Source organism: Triturus cristatus, chromosome 2_2 (assembly GCF_964204655.1).
Source record: "Triturus cristatus chromosome 2_2, aTriCri1.1, whole genome shotgun sequence".
Lineage (NCBI taxonomy): Eukaryota > Metazoa > Chordata > Amphibia > Caudata > Salamandridae > Triturus > Triturus cristatus.
Window position 1 is genome coordinate 854,646,718 of NC_140582.1, and position 18,661 is coordinate 854,665,378.

The 18,661-nt window shown below is 50.3% G+C and overlaps 1 protein-coding gene across 1 annotated transcript in view; it reads left to right on the plus strand.

Annotated features, from left to right (window-relative positions):
- The window catches only part of PDS5A (PDS5 cohesin associated factor A), a 1,513,477-nt gene that overhangs the window by 172,850 nt on the left and 1,321,966 nt on the right, over positions 1-18,661 (plus strand). The window contains exon 9 of the mRNA XM_085642237.1: positions 7,052-7,167. Within this exon, the coding sequence (XP_085498363.1) occupies positions 7,052-7,167 (116 nt within the window). The remainder of the gene's footprint in view (positions 1-7,051; positions 7,168-18,661) is intronic.

Here is an 18,661-nt window from a genome sequence, read left to right on the forward strand (position 1 = left end):
GCCCACAGCCCGAGTGGCCCAACATCACGAGGAGGTGTCTGGCAATCCTGACCCAAGATCCAGTGATCCCTGATCAGCGTCAAGCCTCCAGCCAACGCCACCAGGCACAATCCGGAGCACCACCCCAACCGTGACCAGGAGCTGGTAAAAAGGTCCGACCCTAAAAGACACCCCTGCACCCGACACCCCATGGCCTTGGGTGGTCCAACCGATGGTGTCTTGCAAACCCCCAGCATCCAAACTTACCTCTCCAAGTGGTGATAGCTCGCAGAAGACCTTCGTCCCGAGCCTGCAGTGTTTTTTCAAACTGGAGGATCCCCTTTGAAAGTAACAGGGCATCCAACGCCAAAACAGCACACTGCACCCGGCCGTCCTGGTGCCTCTTTGGGTGTTCCTTTGGTGCCAACTTGAACCCCCATTTGCGCTGAGCTAAAGTCCAGGAGCTTTGCTCCCATAACCTTGTGGCCTGCTCTTGAGCAGTCACCAACCGGAGGCCCTCCTCTCCCCCATTGGGTAACATTGGGCCTCTGCACCCAGCCACCCTAGTGCTGCTGAGGGTACTTTGAGAGTGCATCCTCGATCCCGGGAGACTCCTGAGTCTAACCCCAGAAAACCAACTCCCACAACAAATTACTTACCTGTTAACCGATAACCTTATTTCCTCCCATAGGATAATATTGACTGTTTTCTATGAAAAAGCGTGGAGTTGGAAAATCTATAAAAGTGTATACAACTGTGTACAAATAACCAAAACACATTTACTTAGTTTTTATACAGGAAATGTCCCAGTGCAGTATCTAGGTATACTAAACTGTGTAAGAAAAGTAATCTACATGACCTGCTATAGAAAAGTCATTATAAAGTATATGTAGAATATTTTAAGGTATTGCATTTCCAGTAATTCTACTGTAACCAAACCAAAGAATATATACAACTGCAATTCAAACTGTATTGTTTTTACAAAGTATAAATCACTTACATGTGCCTGGCTTGCTTGGTCCAAAAAATAATTCTAACTAAATAATGTTTTTATACAAAGCAAATTGGTCTGAGTTCAGTCTTTGAGTGTGTACAATCATTTGCTGATTGTGTGTACAACAAATGCTTAACACTACCCTCTGACAAAGCCTTACTGCTCGCCTACACTACCACAAATGGAGAGTAAGGTGCTATCTACTTCTACCTCTGCCTACCATTGGGCTTCCAGTGGACTCTGTGCACACTATGCCTCCTTTTGGTATAGTGTATACAGAGCCAGCTTCCTACATGCACAAGCCACCCAGCCTCCGTGCGGCTGGGGACGTGGGACCCAGCGTCATGGGTCCAGGGCCCAGAGAGCGGGTCAGTCCACCAATGCCCCCTCTGCAGCTTCGTCCAAAGCCCGACTTTTCAGGGCCACCAGTTGCATGGGTGGCAGGATCTGCCATTGCCTCCCCCACCGGCACAACACATTGGACAGGTGGGTTTTGCAGATAGTCTGAAGGGGCTACTCTCTCCCCTTCAAGAATACCCACCCCTCCATGCCACCAACACTCCATCGCATGTCGGAGGATAACCTTGGCTTTCTCGGTCAGGAAGTTAGGGCTCTTGGCCAAGGGAGCTACCGAGCGAGTCCCTATGCCAGAAGTAGGGCGTGGTTGTTATTCCCACTACTTTCTGGTACCCAAGAAGGACAAAGGCCTGCATCCTATCTTGGATCTCGGGGACGTCAACCGCTTCCTCTGGAAAGAGAAGTTCAAAATGTTGACATTGGCTCAGGTTCTGTCTGCCTTCTACCCTGGATACTGGATGGCAGCGTTGGACTTGTAGGACACTTATTTCCACATCCCCGTCCTGCCAGCCCACAGGCGTTGCCTACGGTTCATGGTAGGCCACGAGCATTTTCAGTTTACCATGCTCTCTTTTGGACTTACCAGCGCCCCTCGAGTGTTCTCGAAAGTGATGGCGATGGTTGCAGCTCATCTGCGCAGATCAGGGGTTCCAGTCTTCTCCCTATCTGGACGACTGGCTGTTAAAGACGAGCTCTGCCCAGGCTGTTGTCTCCCATCTCCAGACTACGGCAGACCACCTGCACTCGCTTGTGTTCACTATCGACGTGCCAAAGTCACACATGATTCCCTCTCATGAGCTCCTTTTCATCGGGGCAGTTCTGGATGCAATGCAGTTTTGGGCTTAACCTCTCGAGCAGCAAGTCCAGGATATTCGAGCTAGGATACCGATGTTTCGGACTCTAGCCCGGATTTCGGTGAGAATGAGGCTGCTTGGCCTCATGGCCTCCTGCTGGTGGACCATGCCAGGTGGCATATGCAGGCTCTGCAGTGGGACCTGAAGTTCCAGTGGGTGCAGCATCAGGGGAATCTTTCCGATTGCATCCAGATCTCAGAGGGGACTGCACACCAATTGCAGTGGTGGCTAAAGGACAGGGATTGGGTCAGCGGCAGATCCCTCTCCCTTCCCCAACCAAGGTTTACAGTGGTGACATGGCAGAGTCTGGGCTCCACATCAACCTTCTAGAGCCTCGAGTGATTCGTCTTGCACTGAAGGCATTCCTTCCTTCTGTCAGAGAAAGGGAAGTGCAGGTGTTCACAGACAACACCACCGCCATGTGTTACTGCAACAAACAGGGTGGGTGGGGTCGTGGACCCTAGTTCAAGAGGCTCTTCGCCTTTGGCAGTGGCTAGAACATCAGGACATTTCCCTGGTGGTTCAAAACCTTGCCGGTTCCCTGAACGCCAAGTACGGACGAGATCAGTCGCCGGTGCATGATGGATCACGAATGGCGTCTTCACTCGAAGGTGGTGCAAGGTCTCTTACAGCAGTGGTGAGAGCCTTGGTTAGAGCTGTTCGCCACAAGAGAGAATGCACAATGTCAGTTCTGCACATTGGAATTTCCAAGGCAGCACTCGCTCAGCGACTCTTTTAATCGCGAGTGGAATTGCGGTCTTCTATACGCCTCTCCGCCCATACCACTACAGCCCAGAGTGCTGAAGAAATCAAGCGTGACCGGGCCCAAGTCATTCTTGTGGCTCCGGACTGGGCACGAAGAGTCTGGTATCCCGAGCTCTTGAACACATCGCTTCTCCGATCAGACTGCCTTTTCGGGAGGATATTCTGTCGCAGCAGCAGGGGACAGTCCTCCACCCGAATCTGTCCAGCTTCCACCTCCTTGCATGGAGATTTAGCTGCGACAGTTGACATCTTTCGACTTCCCTCCAGAAGTCTGTAATGTCGTCTTGGCAGCCAGGCGTCCCTCTACTAAAACAGTATACGCCTGTAGATGGAACAAATTTGTGGCATGTTGGGCTGCAAAGGCTGTGGATCCCCTTTCTGCCTCTCTTTCTGAGGTTCTCCTCTTCATACTTTCTTTGACCCAGCAGGGCTCTGCTCTGGGCACCTTTTAAAGGCTATATTTCAGCCATTTTGTCCTTTCTTCGCCTTCCTGGTCAGCCTTCTGTTTTCAAGTCCCCTATTGTAAATCTGTTTCTTAAGGGCATTACTCAGCTTTTTCCTCGTATTTCTTTCGTCATGACCCAGTGGGACTTGAATCTGGTCTTAACTTATCTTATGCGCGCTTCTTTCGAGCCACTACATAATTGGCATCTAAGACTTGATTTTCAAAACTGCTTTTCTGGTTCCCATCACCTCTGCTCGCAGGGTGAGTGAGCTTCAGGCTTGATCTTCAAAACCTCCTTTCCTTGCTGTCCATCCGGACAAGGTTGTCTTTCGAACTAAGCCTTCTTTTCTACCCAAAGTGGTTACCTCTTTCCACATAGGACAGACCATCACTTTGCCCACCTTCTTCCCAGCCCCACATCCTTCCAAGGAGGAGTAAATACTCCACCGTCTTGATCCAAAACGTGCGTTATCATTTTATCTGGATCGCACAAAACAATTCCGGGTAGACTATCAACTCTTTGTTGGCTATGTGGGCGCCAAGAAAGTTCGGGGCATGCAAAAACAGACCATCTCTCAATGGGTTGTCCTTTGCATTAGGGATTAGTTGTTATTTGGCAAAGGAGTCTCCATTTGGACTGCACGTGCATTCCACCAGGGCGACGGTAGCCACTAATGCTTTGGGACGTGGAGTTCCCCTCAGTGACATCTGCCAGGCAGCTACGTGGGCATCTCTGCACACGTTCACTAAACATTACTGCCTGGATAGTCAAGCCCGGAGAGATAGATTCTTTGGCCATTCAGTTCTCCAGGACATTCTGGTGTGAAGTTAGTTCGCAGACCCACCTCCGGGGTTGGTATTGCTGGGGTATCTATTCGAAGGTAAGAAATCTATAACTAATTAATTGTCTCTTTCAGGTGAACTAGTTACTTACCTTCGATAACGATGTATCTGTAAAAGACATATTAATTATAGATTCTTTTCCGCCCCACCCATCCTTCCTTTTCTGTGAACTGGCTTCTAGAGCAAGGGGACACCCTTTCAGGGCCCCAATTTTGTGCACCAGTGGCCAGTGTCTTGCATGGCTCTGCTCTTCTGGCGTGGAACGTTGTGTAAAAGAGCGCATGTCAGTGCCTAGGGGCGGCATCTAAGTAGATACTGTGACGTCATCCCAGCGATCAGGATGACAGACGTGGAGTCGACCAATGCCACCTACAGACGAACAGGGGTACTGCTGAGGAAAAAATTCTGCGGATCCTGTCTGACGCCTGGGGGTAATTCTAAGGTAAGGAATCTGTAACTAATATATGTCTATTACAGATAGATCGTTAACGAAGGTAAGTAACTTGTTCATTAGTATTTAATATTGCTTTCCATGGTGTCATGCACCATCCCACTTTCCTACAGAGAATATTACTTTTGGTTGCTAGTTGCTATAAGGACATGTTAACTTAAAATGTACACATGTACTATTTTTAAATACCATGCACTGTACCTTGTGGGATACAAGACCTACATAGGGGATAACGTTTTAATATTCAGAAGGTATACTTTTACTTGTCAAAAGGGTTTACTTTGACAGGTGGTAGTGTATATTTTGCAGGGTTACAGTCAGGCTACAGTGATAGGTCTGACGTTATGTTTGCAATGCCACTACAGTGGATAGCACAATTAGAATGCAGTTGACTAGAGGCATTTAACTTCCAGGTCCTGCACACATTTTGTACCATATACTAGGAACTTAGAGGGGAAGTTAAATATGGCCAGACAAGCATGCAGACAGGCGCGCGGCAGACACGCAGATGCGCACACACGCGCGCGCACACCCGCAGACGCACACGCGCGCACACACACAGATGCACACCCACGCACACCCACGCAGACCCACGCGCAGACGCAGGCAGGCGCAGGCAGGCACACAGACGCGCACACACGCAGTCAGGCGCAGGAAGGCACGCAGACACACACACGCAGGCAGGCACACAGACGCACACACACGCAGGCAGGCGCACAGACGCACACACACGCAGGCAGGCGCAGGCAGGCGCAGGCAGGCACACAGACGCACACACACACACACGCAGGCAGGCAGGCAGACAGACAGACCCAGGCAGGCAGGCACAGACGCAGGCAGGCACAGACGCAGGCAGGCACGGACACACAGACACACGCAGGCAGGCAGGCACGGACACAGGCAGGCACAGGCACAGGCAGGCACAGGCACAGGCAGGCACAGGCACAGGCAGGCACAGGCACAGGCAGGCACAGGCACAGGCAGGCACAGGCAGGCACAGGCAGGCACATACAGGCAGACACACACACTCCCACTCTCTCTCTCTCTCTCTCTCTCACACACACACACACACACACACACACACACACACACACACACACACACACACACACACACACACACACACACACACACACACACACACTCGCGCACACACACACACTCACTCGCGCACAGACACACACACACTCGCGCACAGACACACACACACTCGCACAGACACACACACTCGCACAGACACACACACGCACAGACACACTTACTCGCACAGACACACACACACACACACACACACACAGAGACAGACAGGCCGACAGGCAGAGACAGACAGGCCGACAGGCAGAGACAGACAGGCCGACAGGCAGAGACAGACAGGCCGACAGGCAGAGACAGACAGGCCGACAGGCAGAGACAGACAGGCCGACAGGCAGAGACAGACAGGCCGACAGGCAGAGACGGACAGGGGCCGAGACGGACACGGGCCGAGACGGACACGGGCCGAGACGGACGCGGGCCGAGACGGGCGCGGGCCGAGGCGGGCGCGGGCCGGACGCGGGCCGAGGCGGACGCGGGCCGAGGCGGACGCGGGCCGAGGCGGACGCGGGCCGAGGCAGGCGCGGGCCGAGGCAGGCAGAGGCGGGCAGGCAGGCAGAGGCGGGCAGGCAGGCAGAGGCGGGCAGGCAGGCAGAGGCGGGCAGGCAGGCAGAGGCGGGCAGGCAGGCAGAGGCGGGCAGGCTCACACACTCACACACCTGAGGCCAGGGGCAACCACTGATGCTTGTGGATGCCAGGCTGGCCACAGGAAATTATGAGTTTTAACTGGTGTTTTAGCCTGTTGGCTGCAAACAGCTTGCAGCAATTTATTGCATCCAAATACTAAATTAAAGTAATTTTACTTACCTTTGAAGAATCATGGTCTCTCGTTCCTCTCAATAGAATTGTTGTTTTGATGTGTATGTAAAGCTACAAATATACTCTTATTTTTATAAATTGGTGTTGGATTTTTGTCATGTTTCTTACTTACATTTTGTTTTGTTACTTCTAAAAGCTTTACACTTTTTTCCATTGATCTTACTGCTCTGTGCCACAGCTACTCGAGACTGAACTAAGGATTTTATTAAAGAAACCTAACTGGACCTTATAACGTTTGTGACATTATTACGTTGTGAGGCATCGCAGTCACACCACATAATCCACTTTCCTACCATCCCAGTTCCTGGTTCTAGAAGTTTGTGACTGTAACCTGTACTAGAGAATTATTCTTACACTTGACTGTTTTCATATGCAGCTCAACCTCTTTTATTGTTTTATTGAAGGTTTTTTGTTTGGAGGATTTTTTATACATACCTTAATTTGTTTTGCAGAGCAATGATGGAGAAGAAAGGTTGGCAGTTGTGCGCCTTCTGGCCAAACTGTTTGGCTCTAAAGATTCAGACTTGGCTTCACAAAATAGACCTCTTTGGCAGTGTTTTCTTGGACGGTAAGCATACTTAATTCATTAGAAAGTTTTTCTGCCATTTTCATTAGTTATTTTATTTTCCTAGAATTCGGTCCATATTGGCCAGCTAGATTAAAATGTGAATGGATTTTCTGATTATAAATGCTTTCCCATGTTGAAAACATTGTCTGTTAAGAACCTACAGTGTTTTTTTTTTGGTCAAAATACACTTTTGTGTACATACTACTTTGTCGTCCATACCCACATATCTGAGTAAGTCCATCAGTTCAAATATGCAACTGTTTTATTCAGAGCATTTCTGCGTGCAGTGGATAAAGTTGTGTATCTTTTTTCCAATTTAGTGGAAAGAGTTTCAAATGCAGGCCCAAAATTATCAATCCTCACAACATTATGCGATCTATGAATTTTAATCCTATTTGTCAGGAAAGAAACGTTTGATTCCCAATCTCTTCTTGTTGAGTATGCTGATACCTGTAACTCATAATCAACATTCCATGCTCTGCAGTTTTCTCAAATCACAGATTGCCATTTGCATGCACTCACGGTCTGGCACAATTTATTGATAAACCTTCTTGCAATTCTTTTACAATTATTTTAATTCATTGGGTACTGTTCACTAAGTCCTCTCCGAAAAGTGAATGTGTTATGTTGCTTAACTTATTTATGCCTTACCCACTTAAAAGTACATTCATATTTCAAAGTTTTACACATCTCATGCAGTTATACATCCTGTTTGATAATTCTCAATGCATTGTGTGCTTCTTCGCAATTCAGTAGAGGAAACCTCTGAAACCAATTAAACACCTCGTGAGTAGGCCTTTGCCTCTGCTCGGCTTAGCTGCAGCCAGCCTACCTACCAATGGTCCTCCGAGCCTGCCCCTTTTTTCTATGGTTTTCCCTTCCCCACAAAGTCCAGAATGTTAGGGTAACCCTACCATGTCCATTTGTACCTTATTTTTTTTCTTTTTTAATTTCAGTTCACGGGGCCTGATTCCCCCATGTCCTGAAATGTTGACCGCAAACTTGCTCTTTATATTGCAGCCATCCAATCAGAACGCGACCTGCTTCAGGACTTAGAGGAGCGAGATGGCTGACCGGAAAAGATGCCCTCTTAGCCAGTCAGGTTACTCAATTTAAAGTTAGGTGCTCTCATGACTAACCCCCCCCCCCCCCCCAAGCATCCCAAGAACCCGACCCTCCAGATATACATATATCTACTTTCTCAAAAACTACTGAAAGTATTTAAACCAAATCACAAAAAGCACTCTTTATGGGTAAAGGTCTACCTTTTCTGACAAATTTGGTGTAGTTCCGTTGAGATGTTTAGGCTTTAGCTCTGTTTTTCCTATGGAAATTGCATGGGGTAAATTATGTTTGGGCACCGCTCCCTCCCCTCACCACCATCCCCCTAGTTCGATTAGATCACATTGATACTTTCATGGAAGGAATTGAGGTAGATGAACTTGAAAAGGCTCTTTTTATGCAAAACTGTGACCTAATGTGTTACTGCACAGTGGCACCTGCCACTTTATAATATATATTTGTGTAGTGCTACATTAGGTCACATGTTCCATAGGAAAGCATTTTTGTTAAGCAGTGTAGGAAGCTGGGTTTCTGTTGCAGTAACCCCCCCTCTACACTTTTTGCCAGACTACTGATGCACTTTAACTTGATGTGCCCTAGGTCCCTGCCAATCGGGTTCCCTGGGCCTGTGTTCTTTCCCAAAAACTGTACATTGTATCACTAATTGGCACCTCTCTGGCCACATGTCAGTCCCTTATAAAAGCTGCCATGGGTACCAAGGGCTGCAGCACTTATTGTGCCACCCTTAGTGGCCCTGTATCTTTACACACACTGCCATTGCAGGCTGCGTGTTTTGTTGCAGAACAAAGTGAAGAGTCGACATGGCACACACGCGCGTGGAGTTACGTTTTTGGACAACATGACATGTATTCTATCCAAACCCTATTCGCTCGCCAACTTTTATTTTTGTTTAATGACTCAAGAAGCTGGTATGCAACTTCCGACCTTTTTGAAAACTTCAAAATTGCCCAAAAAAACCCGTTATAACATTCTAATTGATTTTTCTAATCGTTTTGTTTGTTTTTTAAACAGAGGTTTTTCTGGTTATTTTTCACTTAAATTGATTGAATGCCGCGAGTTAGGATTATATATGCATTCGTCACAAATGAGAAAATGGAATGAATCAGGATTGGGGATTCTGAGTAAATTAGGCATTCAAGGGAGGGCAATTACTTGGGAGGAAGCCCAGGCGAGATCCTCTGGCTCGAATAGACTTTCTTTTTTTTTTTAATATATTCAAATAATTAATTTTTCGAAAAAATATAATGTAGTCCTTGGTACTCCTCCCAGTAATATTGCTTCAGCACTTTGTCGCAAGACTAACCGGCGTAGGTAATTGATATTGTATATTGAATCATCAGGATGAATCCCCTTTGGTATCTAAGATTGTGGAAAAACTTAAAATCAATACAAAATGTGCTTTTTCCTTCCAACATTGGCAAAGAATTTCAATTTTTGGTAATAAGGCTTTGCGTGCTGCCAATTATAAAAGGATGGTATTCTTGGCAAATTGGATGCTTTGTTACACTCCTGAAGCTATAAACAAAATCTATCCAGAGGTATCAAATAAATGTTTTCATTGTGATTCCTCACTAGGTGGCACATATGTTTTACTCTTGTCCAAAGTTTTTTTTTTTTTGAATTTTTATTTTATTAGAAACCGTTAGCACACAATAAAAGACATACAAGGGCCTTCAACCACCAGGGCCGGCCGCTATAGAGCCCTTGGGCCCGCAGTGTAACGCCATACATTCAAATGAACCAGCGGCAAAGCACCCGGCAGTCCGTAAGCACCTGTAACAGGCCATGGCCATAGGCCAGGAGCAGTTTAAGACAACGGTTTCATTTTTTATTAAACATAAAACACACTCAAGGCAATGAGAGTCCGAGATAGCAGCGTGCTCTTCCCAGGACGGGGAATAACATACAGTATCCAAAGCGATTCTGATCCAGAAGCGGTGAAGGGGGGCAATGGGAAAACAAAGCATGGAACACACATTACACACTCCCGCAGAATGCGCGGCTAGGGGGTCAAAGCAATATCGACCTCTAATGGCAAAGGCGGGGCGCAGATACGGCCTCGATATAAATTCCACGGACCCCATACCCTACTCCATTTCCCTGGCTTACCTCTCGCCACATACACCGTCTTTTCCCTAAACATACACCAGTCCATATTCTCCTTCCATACATCAACCGCGGGCGTCCTCGGGGAGCCCCATAGCTGTGCAATGTTACGCTTAGCCACCATATACCCCAAGGTCACCCACTGCGTCTGTGCCCCATTGCAATCATTCGGTTCCCAGACATTCAACAAACACCTCCTAGCCTCTGGCAACAGGGCCACGTGCGTGACCCCCTCCATTACGGTATGGATACCGTTCCAGAATCGCACAATCTCCGGACATTCCCACAATATATGAAGGAACGTGCCCGGCAGGCCACATCCACGCTTACACAATCCATCCATCGAATAACCCATACGCAGCAAACCGGGCCCTGTGACATATACTCTATGGAGGATCTTCAGCTGTACAAACCGTAGGCGGGCCGGGATCGCCACCTCCTTCGGGGAGGCCACCGCCGACACCCAGTCCTCATCATCCAGCTCTAAGCCATCGCCTGTCCATGCCTCTCTCAGACGGAGCAGCAAGTCCGCGCGATCGTTGATGAGTTTCTTGTAAATCAGAGAAATAGTGCGGTCGGGCACATAGCCATCCAACACTCTATCCTCCAGTGGGGAATACTCGGGGATGGCAGCAGCGTCCGGAAAAACCGAACACAGCGCATGGTGGACTTGAGCATATCGGAAGTACTCTCTATCGTTCAATTTATATTCTGTTTTAAGCATTTCAAACGTTTTGAAAGCTCCCTTCACCCAAAGATCACCCACCTTACATATACCAATCATGTCCCATTTCTCAAAGCCTTTCGATCTCCACAAACAGCCCAACCGCCCAGAGGCATACAGCGGCGTCGCCCGAGTCAAGCGATCCCTCCACTCCATCGCAGCATTCGCCGCGTGCCACACACGCACCGCCACCCGCGTGGGTCCCGTCAGCCGCGCGTCCGGGGTCACCGAGTACAGCGCCCTATTATAATCCCCACCCGGGAGCAGGAATTTATCCATCTCGAACGCCGGGTTTAAGGCAGGACCATATATCCTGTGGTTCACAGCCGCCAACTGAGACGCCCAATAGTATCGTTTGATATCGGGGAGTGCAACCCCCCCATCGTACCAAGGGAGCGTTAACTTGGCGAGAGCAATCCGCGGCCGCCCGTCCCAAAACAGTTGACGCTGAAGACCCTCAACCTCCCGGAAATAGCGGGCCGGCACGACATCCAGAGTATTTTGCAAAGCGTACAAAAAGCGAGGCAGCGACATCATTTTAAACAATGCCGCCCGTCCAAGCGGTGAAAGCGGAAGTCGTCGCCATCGTGCGACGTCGGCCTTCAGTCGCTGGAGGGGAGGGAGAAGGTTTCGCTCATAGCGGACCGCGGGATCCAGTGAGATAAAGATTCCCAAATATTTGAACCCCAGGGTAGCAACCTGAACAGGGCAGTCTTGCGGCAGGAGAGGGGCGTCCCCGGAGAGGACGTAGACGCACGATTTGGCCCAGTTGATGACCAGGCCGGAGTTGCGGCCAAAGGAAGTCAACACGTCCACCAATACCATTAGTGACTGTCGGGGGGAAGTGAGATATGGAAGGATGTCGTCCGCGTAAAGGGAGACACGGTCTTCGAACTCCGGCGTCCATCTAATGCCTCGCAACGACGGCTCCCAACGCAACCAGGCGGCGAGAGGCTCCAAAGAAAGCGCAAAGAGAAGGGGTGATAGCGGACATCCCTGTCGCGTACCCCTCCCCAGTGCGAAGGGAGCCGACACCCTACCATTCACCACCACCTGAGCCAATGGGTCAGCGTATAGCAACTTTACCCAACCAATAAACTCGGGCCGAACCCAAATTTCGCCAAAACGGCCCAAATATATGGCCACTCCAAAGTGTCGAACGCCATAGTAGCATCTAAAGATGCCAAGATGGCCGGCTCCCGTATAAACTCGGCTCTAGCCAGCACGCCGTGCAACCGCCTCAAATTTAGGGCGGTATTCCGATGGGGTATAAAACCGGACTGATCCTGATGAATCAAGTCGCCCGCGACCCGAACCAGTCGGTTAGCCAACACCTTAGCCAGAATTTTGGGTTCTGCGTTCATCAGCGAAATGGGCCTATAGGAGGCACAGCGGTCTCGCGGCTTCCCCTCTTTGTGTATCACCACTATGGTGGCGAGACGTTGGTCAGGGGGAAGGAAGCCCGCCGCCCGTGCCGCCGAAAACATGTCAAGAAGATACGGCGCTATCTTATCGGGACGCAACTTATACAGTTCAATGGGAAGACCATTAGGACCCACCGCCTTACCAGACGCGATCGAGCGAATGGCCAAAGCGATCTCATCTGACGACAACTTCGCCTCCATCAATATTGCATCCGCCTCCGATAAGGTTGGCAGTGCGATGTCTCTAAGCAACAGATGAGAATCCTCCTCCGAACGCACGGAAACCTGAGAGTACACCCCGCGGAAGTGATCCGCGAAGCAGTCAACAATCTCCACAGGGTCAGTCACACGCACTCCATCCATTCTCTCCACAACGGGCACCACCCTGCTCGCTCTCTCCTTCTTATCCAACCAAGCAATCAACTTTCCGGCCTTATCCCCCACGTCATACAGTCGCCCTTGCTGCTCTCTATACATCCCTTTAGCAGCTTCCGTGACTAGCTCTCTATAATCTGACTGTTTGAGGCTGAGAACATGCAATTTCTCATCAGTAACTCCACGCTCCAAGTCCTCCTCCATTTCAGCTATTTCAGCCTCCAGGCGAACCACCTCAGCTCTCTCGCACCTCTTAGTATGGGAGATAAGGGACAAGGCCTGCCCCCTGACCACAACTTTATAAGCCTCCCATAGGGAGACGGCCGACGACACCGACCCCACATTATCAGTGAAGTAGTGATCAGTGGACTTGACCAACTCCGCGCGGATCTTAGGGTTACGAAGATACCAGGGGCCAATAGGTGCCACTCTTCCCTCTGTGCCAGGGTCAACCCTCAATTGCAACCATATCGGGGAATGGTCAGAAATACCTCTGGCTACATGACGCACCTCCCCAATCATCCCCGCTTGGGTCGCCGGCATGAGCATATAGTCGAGTCTCGAGAGACTCCCATGGGCCCCCGAGTGAAAGGTATACCGCGCTTGTCCCGGGTGCATCATTCTCCAGCAATCTACCAGTCCCAAAGTGTCCAAAAAATTCCCCAACCAGGCCTGAGCCCTAGGGAGATCCCTGGGGGGGTGACGGTCCTCCAATCCAGAGACCACGGCATTAAAGTCTCCACCCAACACCAAAACCCCTCCAGGGAGCCCCAGGACCAAACGCCCCAAGTCAGCAAATGTAGTTGTCTGCAACCCCGGGGGCACATACACAGCCACCAGTGAAATGGTTCTGCCCTCCCATCTCCCCACCAGCGCCACATATCGCCCCCTATCATCGTGAAGCACCTCGTCCACTGCCAATGGGAGGGAGGTCCTAACCAAGATGCCCACTCCCCTAGAGCCAGAAGTGAAACCAGAGTGAGCGGCAAGGCGATAGCCCCTCCTATTTAGGGCCTGGAAGGAGTTCCCAACCAAATGTGTCTCCTGCAGGAAAACGATGTCGGGCGAGAGCCGCTTCAAGAACTGTAACACCACCCTGCGCTTGATCCTGTCCCCCAGACCATTCACGTTCCACGAAAGGATTCGCAATCCCCTATCCCCCATCCCCCATCCCACTCCCGCACATGATACCCACATCCCGGAGAGCACAACCCGGAGAAATCCGCAAACAACTTCACATTGCCCTGCAAAATGAAAAAACAACAACCATCCCCAACAACCCCCCTCCCCCACAACCCCCCTCCCCCACAGACCCAAAACCACAACTCCCCCCTCCCTGCACCCCTGCTTGAGCCCGAACAGCCCCCCCAACTTGCAGTGTGCCTGTCGCCCTAACATACACCACAAAAGAATCCCAGAAGGAGGAAAGGACCCCAAAAAGCTACCCACAACCCCCAGACATTTGAAGGGCATGATGTGCCGGATTAGAGTGCAATTGAGCCAAGGTGCAAAAAAATAGTCAATCTAGTCCATCGCCAGGAACCAAGTTCTAGTCCTGCTCCACCACATCCCGTCCGCTCTCCTCCGCCCGATCGTCTCGATCCTGTCCCCGCGGTAGGGCATCCAACCAGTCACCAACCGCCTCCGGTCGGTCAAAAAAGTGGGAACGACCCTGGAACTCAACCCGCAACCTCGCCGGGAATAACATCGCGTATTTCAGCTCCATGTCCCTCAGGCGCCGCTTGACACCCAGAAATCCCAGCCGCTGTTTCTGGACCGCTTGCGTGAAGTCCGGATAAAAGCTAACATTAGAGTTCTCAAACTTCAGCAGCCCAGCCACCCGCGACGCCTGAAGGATAGCATCTCTATCCCGAAAGTTAAAAAGTCGGGCGATTATAGGCCGCGGGGGAGCACCCACTTTGGGCGCACCACCCGGAATCCTGTGGGCCCGCTCCACCGCAAAGAACTTTCTCAATCCCTTGGGCGCGAGACGATTGATCACCAGATCCTCCACAAAAAGATCAGCAGCAGATTCCTCCGATCTTTCCAGCACTCCGATGATACGGACATTGTTCCGTCTAGCCCTGCTTTCCGAATCCTCAAGTCGACGATCAGTCTGGTCACTGGCAAGCCGCAACCTACGGACCTCCGTCTGCAGGGCGGCCACGTCCACAGTTAGGCTCGACGCCGCTTGTGACAAGGAGTCGACCCGCTCGTTGGTTTTAGACAGGTCTGCCCTGACCAAATTCACATCGATCAGTACCGCGTCCAACTTATGTGCCAGGGTATCAAATCGCTGACCCACAGCAGCCTTCATCTCCTCAATGGCGCCCATAACGTCCTGCAGGGTAAATTCCGACGCTGGGCCCGCAAGCTCTTTAGACCGCTCAGGCGATTTATGCAGGCCAGCGGGGGATCCCTTTAGCTGCGCGTAGCGGTCCATGTTGTTGGCCTGAGCATAGGATCCCCTGCGGGTTGACTTAGATTTCGACTTGTCCCCTTCGAGTCTCGCCGCCATCGTCCGGAGGCCACCAAGGTTGCCACCCGCCAGGGACAGGGACCCGTTGGCTAATTTAAGCAGACAGAAGATCAGGCCAGACACTCCGCTGTCCGCGCACCTCTGAAACACCAGGGACCCTCAGCCGATCTCAAACAGCAGACTTGAAAACGAAAGTGAAAGTGCGGGGCACGGGGCAGGTCAAGCCCTGCATGCCGCTGTTGTTCACTTCGTACCCGGGCACCTCACCAACTCGAGACCGGGACCTAGGCAATAGCAGGCCGCAAACTTCGGAGGGCAACCATTCGGGTTCCCGGCGTCCGATTAGAATTCGGAAAACGGGTGGCACCTCAGCGCGAATGCATCCGCAAAAGCCCGTCAAATTTAGCAGGATTTAGTCAGGATAGACGTGGGAGGTTGCGGAGGCCCTCGAGAGCCTTAAGCCTATGCGGCCATCTTGGTTGCGCGCTAGGCTCCTCCCCCTCTTGTCCAAAGTTATGTGTGTTCTGGGAGCAAATATTTTCTTATTTTAGTGAAGCGACAGGACAATTGTGTAAACCTTCTCCAGAAATCGTTATGTTCGGCATAAGTACTAAGGATATGTTTTTTTCAGATTCTCATGCTCATTTCCTTGTAATTATGATGTTAGTCGCTCGTTCATTGATTTTACAAAATTGGAAATCCGGGACGATACCACTATTTGAGAAATGGATGCTTAAAATAAATCGAACAAAATGCTTCGAGGAAGCTTATGCTAAACGGGTGGGGGCAACAAAGAAGTTCTTAAAGGTCTGGGATGTTTTTTGTTGATAGTCTCTGATGGATTGCTTATATGCTTTGAAGTCATGTCTTTTTCTTCCATTTGACACTGCTCAATAAAAAATTTATCAAAAAAAAAAAAAGTTTCTGGACAACATGGAAGAGAAAAAAAGAAATAAATGAGTACATGGAACAAACTGAGTTAAAACAGATGAATATTTCTCAAACAAAAAAGTGGCAGAGGTGCCCTAGCAGTGCGGTTGGCTTGGGGTACAGAGGTGCCCCACCCTATATTGTTGTTTATTCAGGTGACAGCTGGGCATGTCACCCAGCCAATGAGCACGCATCGGTGACAGAATACGAAATTAGGACAAACATGGATTATCAGAAGAAGCAGGTGTGCTTCCAAACACTATTATTGTCTTTCACATCCCTGTATGCCATGCCTACAACCCACTGCCCTTGCATAGGTCAGCCACCCCTCTAGCTGGGTGCACTATACCAGTGGTAAGGGTACAGGTGCATGAGCCCTCTACCTCTACAATTCATCGACAGTGTAAGTGCAGTAATGCCATTAAGAGTAAATGGTGCTGGGTGTTTGTCATTACGAACTCCACAGGACCATAGTAGCTTTACTGAAAACTGGCAAGTTTGGTTTCAAACTTCTTAGCACATTAAACCCACACTGATGCCAGTGTGGGATTTAATGAAAAATGCACTCAGAGGGTATCTTAGAGATGCTCCCTGAAAAACGACCAGCCTCTGGTGGTTTCCCTGAATGGTAAACACCAGCCTGCCACCACAAGACATGTTTCAGGACCCCTGGGGTAGGAGCCTTCGCTCCCTGAGCCCAGAAACAAAGCCTTTGTTGGGGAAGTCTTCACACCTCCCCCAGGCCAGAAAGAGCCATCTGTGGCCGGTGAGCTTCAAGGCCTTGCAGCCTTTGTAATGCGATCCCCAGCCTTTCCTGCTATCAGGAGCAGGCTCCCCTTCCTGTCTCCCCTCCTTTTCTGCGGGAAGAGATGCAGGAAAAATTAGACAGCCCAGAAGGTGTGCCCACTTCTGCCAACCCCCCCCTCAGGTGGAGGAGGCAAGGTGAAGCCCACTCTTCAGTGCCCGCCATCTTGCAGATGGCAGGCACTCCCCAATCAGGATTAGGGATTGTGCTCACTCCCACATGTGGGGTGAGCACAGCAAGGGTGTTGTCACCCTAAGGTCAGTAGCCCATTGGCTACTGACCCCAAGACCTCTAAAACGCCCCCTAAATACAGTATTTAGGGGGCAGCCCTGAACCAAGAACTCAGACAAGAAACTACAAGAAGAAGGACTGAACAGCCGTGCCGAAGATAAGAGGACTCCCACTGACTTGGCCCCAGCCCTACCGGCCTTTCCCTACCTTGAACCTGCTGAAGCGAAACTCCGGCGTGTCCTGCAGCCAGCAACCTCAAGAACCCCTAGGACCTGCCCTGCCCTCCAAAGAAAAGACGGTCTCCTGTGAACACCGGATTTGTTCACCAAAAGACTCCAGCTCCGGCGAAATCCAAGAGTTTGAACCACTCTGAACACCAACGCCCACGGCCCGAGTTAGAGTGGCCCAGCACCACAAGGAGGTCTCCCCGGTGATCCAGTCCCAAGATCCGGTGATCCCTCACCTGCCTCAAGCCTCCAGGCACAGCCTGCAGCCTCAATCCGGAAGCTCCCCCCCCCCCCCCCCCCCCCCCCCAACCATGACCAGGAGCTGGTAAGAAGACCCGACCCTAAAAGACACCCCTGCACCGACGTCCCACTGCCTTGGTTGGCCCAACCGACTGTGTCTAACCAACATCCCAACTTACCTCTCCAAGTGATGGTCGCACCCAGAAGACCTTCGTCCCCGAGCCTGCTGTGTGTTTGCAAACCGGAGAATCCCCATTGAAAGTAACTGGGCACCAGACAACAAACCAGCACCCTGCACCCCACCGCCCTAGTGCCGCTGAGGGTGGACCTTAGGTGCCATCTTGAACCCCCATTTGCCCTGAGCTTAAGTCTAGGAACTTCCCTCCCATAACCTTGTGGCCTGCTCGTGAACAGCCACCAACCGGAGGCCCCCTAATCCCCATTGGATAACATTGGGCCTCAGTACTCTGCACCCGGCCGCCCTAGTGCTGCTGAGGGTGTAACAAGAGTGCATCCTTGACCCTGGGTGACCCCCGAGTCTAACTCCAGAAACCCAACTCCCACAACAAAGTACTTACCTGTTAACCGATAACACTATTTCCTCCCATAGGATAACATTGACTGTTTTCTGTGAAAAACTTTCCAAGTGTGGAGTTGGAAAAACTAGAAAAGTCTCACAGCATAACCAGATAACCAAAGCGGTTTTAATGTCCCAGTGCAGTATCCAGGTATACTACACTCTGTAAGAAAAGAAATCTGTAAAGTAATCTACTTGAAATCCTATTGAAAAGCCATAACAAAGTATATGTACAATATTTCAAAGCATTGCATTACCAGTAGTTCTACTGTAATCAAACCAAAGTGTATATA